The sequence below is a fragment of the Macaca fascicularis genome, chromosome 20 (assembly GCF_037993035.2).
Source record: "Macaca fascicularis isolate 582-1 chromosome 20, T2T-MFA8v1.1".
Classification (NCBI taxonomy): Eukaryota; Metazoa; Chordata; class Mammalia; order Primates; family Cercopithecidae; genus Macaca; species Macaca fascicularis.
The window spans coordinates 27,527,425-27,536,112 of NC_088394.1; the positions used below are offsets into that span (position 1 = coordinate 27,527,425).

Below are 8,688 nucleotides of genomic sequence, written 5' to 3' on the forward strand. Positions count from 1 at the left end.
TTGTTGAGATGGAGTCTCGCTCTGTCGCCCAGGCTGAAGTGTAGTGGCACCATCTCCGCTCACTGCAACCTCCACCTCCCAGGTTCCAGTGATTCTCCAACCTCAGCCTCCTGAGTAGCTGGGACTACAGGTTCGCCACCACACCTGGCTAATTTTTGTATTTTTAGTAGAGACGGGGTTTCACCAGGTTGGCCAGGTTGGTCTCGAACTCCTGACCTCAAATGATCCACCTGCTTGGCCTCCCAAAGTGCTGGGATTACAAGTGTGGGCCACCGCACCGGGAAAAGGCCCTTTGTATGCAGAAGGCAGCCCTCCCTCCTCCATGGGATTTAAGACGCCTTTCCTTCCCTTCCCACACAAGGGCACAACTTCATAGGATTGGAAGAGCTCATTGAGTTTATTTAAGGAATACAAAAGGGACTGAAAGTGTCACTGGCATGTATACCCACACACACACACTTACACACATGCACACATCCTAAGCAACATTGCTCCAGAGGTTGGCATCATCTGCTCGAGGTCTTCAGATTTCAGAGTCAGGTGTGGATCTTGGGGACTTGAAGAGATCCAGGCTATGAAGAAGAAACAGTGATGGGGAGGGGTCCAGCAGCCCTCCCCTTGCCCACCAGGCCCTAGGAGCCCTGTTCCCTCTCCCTCCCTGAGAGCCAGCAGCCACTGTCATTCGTGCCTATCTCCCTCCCTCCCCCCTTTCCCTAGGGGCAGTCCCAGCTCACCTGGCCACCTGAGGATCACCTGGCACTCCAGGTGCCCATGCGGCCGCCTCCTCCCCAGGCTGGGTCTGGCCCATCGGGATTATCCATGTTCTCGTAAGAGTCTGCATCTGGATAGGACCAGGGAGGAGAACACGGGTGGCACTGGAAGTAGGCTGGGAGGCAAAGTCAGCCCAGGGGACAGCAGGGGACAGCGGCAGAAGCACCCACCTTCCTCATGATTGGGTCCAGGCTGGCCCCGAATGGTGCGGAGCTGGGGGGCTGCATACAGGAGCCCTCTCATATCCTCATAGGACTGGGACCCTGCTTGGGCGGGGGATGGAGAATTGGAGGCTAGGGCACGGGAAGTACAGCCTATGGTAAGGAGGAAGAATGAGGGGCAGAGGAAGGTGAGGGGCATCACCTATGCTGTGCTGGGAAGGGGTGATTCGGTCAGCATCGGGTTTGGGACCCCGGTTAGCTGTAGAGTCACGGCTAGATATGGGTTAGATTATGGCTAGAGAAGGGGTCACGAACAGAACTGGGCTGGGCATGGTGGCTCACACCTGTAATCCCGGCACTTCGGGAGGCCGAGGCGGGCAGATCATTAGAGGTAAGGAGTCTGAGACCAGTCTGGCCAACATGGTGAAACCCTGTCTCTACTGAAGATACAAAAATTAGCCAGGTGTGGTGGCAAACATCTGTAATCCCAGCTACTCAGGAGGCTGAGGCATGAGAATCGCTTGAACCTGGGAGGCAGAGGTGGCAACTGCACTACAGCCTGGGCAACAGAGCGAGACTCCAATTCAAAAAAAAGAGAAAAAAGAAAAAACTGGAAGGAGTCAGAGTCATGAAGAAGCTGCAGAGTGAGCTGGGGTCCAAGTTGAGGTCTGCACTGAGGGGCTGAGGTGAGGTGGAGGTCAAGTGCAGCTTGATACTGGATCAGGATCGGTGTTGATATTCATAGTTAGGGAGGGGGTAAATATTGGGGGTCAGGATGGGGGATGGGGCTTAGTACTGAGGTGAGAGGAGTCAAATCCAAGGTCAGTATTGGGTTCGGGTTTGGGGTCAAGGTCAGGTCAAAGTTGGGTCTGGTGTCAGAGCTCAGGCCAGGTCACCCAAGCTGGGTAAGGCAGTCTGGTCGAAAGTATCTCTCACCCAGGGAAGTTGCTTCCCGGCTGGGGTCCCAGGCTGACCCATGGGGGCTCAGGAAGTCTGGAAAGGGAAGAGGGAGGTTACTATTCCTCCTGGCCTCCTGGCGTCCTCCACCTCCCCCCTAGACTGTTGCCATCCTCACACACACCCATTGTCCTGGCGACCGGCTGGGTCAGCTCTTCATCCTCGTTCTCGTAAGACTCAGCTGTGGCAGAAGAGAGAGAACTCCAGGGACCCCTTCTAGGGGTGTCACAGCGCTGCAATTACACCTAAGTCTCTGAGGTCCCACAAAGGCCCCAAGTTACCGTTAGAGAAAGAGTCTTCATCCTCAGGACCCAGGGGCTCGTCCTCAGGGTTCTCGTAGCCGCTGCCATCTGGTGGAGAAGGAGGGGTGTCCATGGGAGTCCACAGGCCACCGCAGAGAGGCGGGGGACCACGGAGGAGGGCAGCCTTACCCTGGGAGAGCTGGTCCTGCCCAAAGTTGGAGTCGTTCTCATAGAACTCGGAGCCCTCCTCACTGTCGGGCTCCTCATAGCCCTCCCCTTCCTCTTCTTCTGGGCCTAGGGGTTTCGGGATGGGGATGGGGAACCGAGTTACGCCCCCTCTCCTCCAGGCCCCAGTCCACTATTTGGGCCACAGACCTCTCCAACCCCCTCTATGTGGGGAACGACCCTTCCCTCCCCCAATCATTCACCCGCTCCCGGAGGGCTCCGGGACCCCACGGCTCCATCCACCTGGACGTCGCTGCTTGGATTTCCATAAGACGGGGCGGTGCCCCCCAGGCCTGCGGCCCAACGCTGGGCGCGTCCTGGCGAGAGGGGCGGGAGTTGTAAGACGGGGTCAGAAGAGATGGGGGCGGTCAAGGCTAAGGGTCCGCGCGGCGGGGCACGGGGAGAGAATGCTTTGGGCTCTGCGAATGGACTCTGAGTCTAGGCACCTGGCCTTGAACCATAGGGCGGGATCTAAATCTAGGGCCAAGGCCTTCAGTTCTGGGGCGAGGTTCTGCTTCTGATTTGGACTTCAGGCTCTGGGTCCTGGGGGCGTGGCTCTGAGCCCTGGAGGCGGGGCATTGTTCTAGGGGTGGGGCTCATAGATGGGCGGGACTACCCTCCCCGGTGGCGGAGTTCCGAGCTCCAGAAGGCATGGCGCACAGCGGATTGGAGGGATGAGGACAGTGTGGGTGGAGCCCTGGATCTGGGGCGGAGCTATAGGCTGGAGGGGCGGTGCCTCTTACCGAGGCCTGAGGTGGGTGTGGGGAGAGATAGCACGTTCCCATACTGGTTCTGGGGCCCGCTTCCTGGGGGAGGCGTCACTTTGAAGAACCTGGCGGGAGAAGGGCAAGTGCACGGTGAGGGCCGACTTGGAATGGAATGGCGGACCCACTCAAGATTCTGTCCAGGCCTTCAGAGATTAAACGTGATCACTTGTGCTGGGACAGCCAATAGAGGAGTCTGAGATGATCATTTCCAAGGAGGTCTTCACAGAGGAGGTAGCTTTGGAGCTGGGCTTTGAGGTTGGGCAGTATTTGAAACAGTAGAGACGGAGCAAAGAACCCCTGGGCAGAGGAAACAGTAAGTGCAAGGCATAAAGTGAAGGTGGAGGGTGTTACCGAGGGGTGCACTGGTTGCATTACCTCCTGGTGGGGTCAGTCATTCGCTTTCTTTTCCTTCTCAGGACCAGGGCTGGTGGGAGTTAAAGGGAGTGATCAGAGGAGGCGCTGCTTGGCAGGGTGAGGATTTGTGGGGCCAGGTACTGCGGAGGTCACTTGGTTCAACAGAGAAGACAGGAGTTCAAATTGCAAGGGGGACGGGCGCGGTGGCTAGTGCCTGTAACCCCAGCACTTTGGGAGGCCGAGGTGGGCGGATCATTTGAAGTCAAGAGTTCGAGACCAGCCTGGCCAACATGGTGAAACTTCGTCTTTACTAAAAATATAAAAATTAGCCGGACGTGGTGGTGGGCGCCTGTGATCCTAGCTACTAGGGAGGCTGAGGCAAGAGAATCGCTTGAACCCAGGAGGTGGAGGTTGCAGTGAGCAGAGATCATGCCATTGCACTCCAACATGGGCAACAGAGCAAAAACTCCATCTCAAAAAAAAAAAAAAAAAAGTTTGAGGGAGCCAGGCGCTGTAGCTCACGCCTATATTCCCAGCACTTTAGGAAGATGAGGCCAGCGAATTGCCTAAGCTCAGGAGTTCAAGACCAGCGTGGGCAATGTGGCGAAACCCTGTCTCTACTAAAAATATAAAAAATCAGCTGGGCGCGGTGGCACACACTTGTAGTCCCAGCAACTCAGGAGGCTGAGGCCCAAGAATCACTTGAGCCTGGGAGGCAGAGGTTACAGTGAGCTCAGATTGTGCCACTGCACTCCAGCTGGGGTGACAGAATGAGACCCTGTCTCAAAAAAAAAAAAAAAAAAATGCAAGAGGCTTCGGAAGTTTGAGGGAGGCTAGAGGAAGACTGGGGGGAACAGGATTCTGGGGTCTTGCAGGGAGGGATGGGAGGAAGGAAAGATGGTTGTCAGACTGGCCAAAGCCGGCTTATCCTGGGGAAGATGGTGTAGGGTTTGGACAGACCCACTGGGGACATGACTCACCTCTTTGAAGTTGAAGAATGCCCACAAGGGAACACAGGCAGAAGATCAGATAAGTCAAAGTCACAGCTGGGACCTTCCAGCCACCAATCCTCAGCAGCCAGTGCCATAGTGCTAGGGGGAAGGGGCTATGAGATGAGGACCCCAGGCTGGCATCTTACGTTCCAATCCCGAGATCTCAAAGAACCGCAAGTCTGGGGCACAGAGGCAAGACACAGACTTGGCGAGGTGCAGTGGTCCACGCCTGTAATCCCAGCACTTTGGGAGGCCAAGGCGGGTGGATCACCTGAGGTCAGGAGTTCGAGACCAGCCTGGCCAACATGGTGAAACCCTGTCTCTACTAAAAATACAAAAAAATTAGCTAGGTATGATGGCGGGCGCCTGTAATCCCAGCTACTTGGGAGGCTGAGGCAGGAGTATCGCTTGAACCCGGGAGTGGAGATTTCAGTGAGCAGAGATCACTGCACTCCAGCCTGGGCAACAAGAGCGAAACTCTGTCTCAAGAGAAAAAAAAAAAGACAGACTCAAAGTCCCAAACTGTGAGAAAGGCTCTCCTCTCTCTAAGGAGTCATGTCCCAGGAGGTCAGGGATTGTCACAGAGCCTGGCACATGACATGGGGCAGTGTCTTTTGAGTAAATCACAGGCAAACCATGGCTGTATTTAGAGGCAATGTGTGGATTGAGGAGAGCATAATGATCAGTTTCCTGCTGCAATTAAGGACAGTCACAGTCAAAGTGAAGGGCAGAGTTGAGTTTGCAAGGTTACAGTTGGGATCCAGCACATTGCTTGGATCAAGTTTTGAGTGAAAGTTGGGGTTGAGTTTGTAAATTGCGGTTAGGATAGCATGATAGGATTGTATGAAGGAGAGAGAACTGGCAGAACACTGTGACCAGTTTGCTGGACAGGGTGAGGAAAAGGAAGGATGCCCAGGTTCTTAGCCTGGGCAAGGGAGCAGGTGGTGGTGCCCTCTGCTTGCACAGGGCCACCAAGAAGACTATACTTGGGGAAGACATTGAGTTTGATTTTGTATCTGTTGAGCCTGAGGTGTCCATAGGACATCAAATGGCACAGGGGACGGCTGAATATGGAGCCTGGAATAGAGTCACCAAGGCATAGTGACCCAAAAAGCCATTGGGAGTCAAGGTCAAATGGGAAAGCGTGCAGACAGGGATAAGAAGAGGGCCCAGGGCTCCAAGAGTGAGGAGTTGGAGAGGAAGGAAGACTCCACCCAAGCTGGTGGGCAGGCACAAGCAATGGTAGGTGAAGACCCAGAAAAGTAGTGTATTGGAAGCGAGGGAAGAAAGACTTGAAGTCTAGGCCAGGTGTGGTGGCTCACGCCTGTAATCCCAGTACTTTGGGAGGCCAAGGCAGGCGGATCACCTGAAGTTAGGAGTTCAAGACCAGCCTGGTCCAACATGGAGAAACCCCATCTCTACTAAAAATACAAAAATTAGGCCTGACCCTGCCCTGTGGCTCATGCCTGTAATCCCAGCACTTTGGGAGGCCGAGACGGGTGGATCACGAGGTCAGGAGTTCGAGACCAACCTGGCCAACATAATGAAACCCCGTCTCTACTAAAAATACAAAAAATTGGCCGGGCACAGTGGCTCAAGCCTGTAATCCCAGCACTTCAGGAGGCCGAGATGGGCAGATCATGAGGTCAGGAGATCGAGACCATCCTGGCTAACACGGTGAAACACCGTCTCTACTAAAAAATACAAAAAACTAGCCGGGCGAGGTGGCGGGCGCCTGTAGTCCCAGCTACTCGGGAGGCTGAGGCAGGAGAATGGCGTAAACCCAGGAGGCGGAGCTTGCAGTGAGCTGAGATCCGACCACTGCACTCTAGCCTGGGCGACAGAGCAAGACTCCATCTCAAAAAAAAAATACAGGCTGGGCGCGGTGGCTCAAGCCTGTAATCCCAGCACTTTGGGAGGCCGAGACGGGCGGATCACGAGGTCAGGAGATCGAGAACATCCTGGCTAACACAGTGAAACCCCGTCTCTACTAAAAAATACAAAAAAACTAGCTGGGCGAGGTGGCGGGCGCCTGTATTCCCAGCTACTCGGGAGGCTGAGGCAGGAGAATTGCCTGAACCCGGGAGGCGGAGCTTGCAGTGAGCTGAGATCCGGCCACTGCACTCCAGCAAGGGGGACAGAGTGAGACTCCGTCTCAAACAAAAAAAAAACAAAAAAAAAACAAAAAAATTAGCCAGGCATGGTGGCGAGCGCCTGTAATCCCAGCTACTCGGGAGGCTGAGGCAGGAGAATCACTTGAACTTGGAAGGCGAAAGTTGCAGTGAGCTGAGATTGCACCATTGCACTCCAGCCTGGGTGACAGTGAAAGACTCCTCTCAAAAAAAAAAAATTAGCCAGGTATGGTGGTGGGCACCTGTAATCCCAGCTATTCAGGAGGCTGAGGCAGGAGAATCGCTTGAACCTGGGAGGCGGAGGTTGCAGTGAGCCAAGACGAGATGGCACCACTGCACTCCAGCCTAGGCGACAGAGCAAGACTCGGTCAAAAAAAAAAAAAAAGACTTGGAGTCAATGTTCTGTGTGGAAGTTGGGGTTTGGGGTGAGGCTGGGAGTAGCCCTCAGGTTGGGGGAACCTAAGATTGACTGGCTTTCACTTCTTGCCAGTACACCCCACACAGATGCCTCCCAGTTGAGAGAAACTCTACCTGGCCGAGCAGTGATCTCCAGGTAGAATGACTTGGTCCAGTTGCCACGGTGACAATAATACTTCCCAGCGTCTTGAGCTGTGGCCCGGGTCAACAACAGACCCGTGTCCACTACCCACATATCTCTGTCTGGGCGATCGTCCTTCAGCTCTAGGCTCAACAATGAGGACTTAGGCCCCTTGGGGCGCACATGGGTCCAGGAGAGGGGGCCCCTGGACACAGAGTCAGGGGGTACCCCACAGGACAGCCAGAGTGTGGAGCCCGGGGCCATGGTGAGGTCTGGGGCAGGGAGAGATAAGACGAGGAAAGCCTGATCCTCAGGGTCTCACACCTCTTCAGTTTCCCCTCCCCTCCGTCTCTGGACCCCCACTTCCTGGCATCTCCCCAATCATCACCTTACCCTGGCTCAGGCTCTGGTTCAGGCTGTCCCTCGGTGGGCCACACACAGGCTCTCCCTCCCACATCTCAGGTCTGTCTTTGGCCCACACATACAGTTGGGAGCTGTTGAGTTTCCCAGAAGGGGAGCTGGGGCCCTCTGAGGACCTGTTCTTCAGGCCACAGCCCAGGCCACCTAGGTCCGAAACATTCCACCGGAACAGCTCCCCTGGGAAGAGACCCAGAACCAAATGCAGAGACACCCAGGAGAGGGAGAGAGAGAGAGACTCAAAGGCAGAGATAAATAGAGACAAAGACTCAGAGAGAGAGAGACAGAGAGAGAAGGCAGTGAGAGGTGGAGGGACAGGAAGCAGCTCATGCTGAAGCCACGAAGCCCCAGGAGTCTGCCCACCTAGCTCCGAGTTTCGCCCTCAATCCCTCCAGCCCCTCTCTCCAGCTCCATTGTGGCCGCGGACTTCTTCTGTCCATGGTGGCCTCCCTTCTCTCCTCCTGCCCCTGCCCTAGCCCGGCCAGCCCGGCCCTCACCGCTGCCCTCCACACTGACTGTCCAGCCAGGCTGCCAGGCCTTCTCAGAGGGGAGCCCCGGCTGGCATAGGTAGAAGCCCCCCGTCTGGTTAGAGACGTTGAAGATTAAAAGCCAGATGCCCAGGGGCCCCATGCGGATTCCCATGCCTGGCAGCCCCAGGCTGAGATTTAAGAAGGGTTCAAACGGGGAGTCCCGACACCAGACCAGCTGCTGAGTGGGGCCATCTGAGGTCCCCTCGAGGCACTGCAGCACAGCGTTATCTCCCTCTGTGGAGAGAGAGGGAGAGAGGTGTGGGCATGACGGGGGGACCTCCAAGCCCCCCCACTGCTCACACCGGGTTATAGATCAGAGGACTCCAAAAACTGGGAGTGGAGGAGCCGGCAGAGTCCTTCCAACCCCTCCCTGAATTTCACAAATAAGAAAATGGAGGCTCAGAGAGGGTAAGTTACTCAGCCAAGGACACCCAGCCACAACCCAAGTTTCCAGCCTCCATCCCTTCCCTTTCTGCCCTTTGGACATACCTTCTACCTTCACCACTAGAGGTTCCTGGGGCCTGACTTCCATGGGGGTGAGGAAGAGGAGGAAGAAGAGGAGGCAAGGAGGTGGCATGGTGGTCAGACTCCCCGGGGCACCC

The 8,688-nt window shown here is 55.7% G+C and overlaps 1 protein-coding gene across 14 annotated transcripts; it reads right to left on the reverse strand.

Annotated features, from left to right (window-relative positions):
- Window positions 1–378: 378 nt before the first annotated feature.
- On the reverse strand, window positions 379–8,688 carry CD19 (CD19 molecule). Of its 14 annotated transcripts, none has more exons than XR_006694862.3 (15): window positions 8,576–8,688; window positions 8,054–8,320; window positions 7,533–7,736; window positions 7,133–7,411; window positions 4,458–4,568; window positions 3,499–3,547; window positions 3,100–3,188; window positions 2,600–2,673; window positions 2,321–2,425; window positions 2,171–2,239; window positions 2,014–2,070; window positions 1,869–1,925; window positions 942–1,034; window positions 735–841; window positions 379–572 (listed from the first exon to the last, which is right to left on the reverse strand). XR_006694862.3 is itself a non-coding variant. In XM_005591542.5 (15 exons), exons 1-14 carry the CDS (start codon window positions 8,661–8,663, stop codon window positions 750–752), a joined length of 1,674 nt encoding a protein of 557 aa, XP_005591599.1. In that variant the 5' UTR covers window positions 8,664–8,688; the 3' UTR covers window positions 379–572; window positions 735–749. The 14 variants fall into 14 exon arrangements, 7 of the variants coding, with proteins under 7 accessions (XP_005591599.1, XP_005591598.1, XP_005591597.1 ...); XR_006694863.3 differs by having other exon boundaries at window positions 942–1,037; XR_012428747.1 differs by having other exon boundaries at window positions 2,560–2,673; window positions 4,458–4,582.

Excerpts from the sequence above, each read along its gene's own strand:
- CD19 (XM_005591540.5), bottom strand. The coding sequence starts at position 8,663 with ATGCCACCTCCTTGCCTCCTCTTCTTCCTCCTCTTCCTCACCCCCATG. Across the intron at positions 2,426-2,559 it reads CCGGAGCCCTCCGGGAGCGG|GCCCAGAAGAAGAGGAAGGG; the intron begins GTGAATGATTGG and ends CGAAACCCCTAG. Across the intron at positions 1,926-2,013 it reads GCCGGTCGCCAGGACAATGG|ACTTCCTGAGCCCCCATGGG; the intron begins GTGTGTGTGAGG and ends TTCCCTTTCCAG.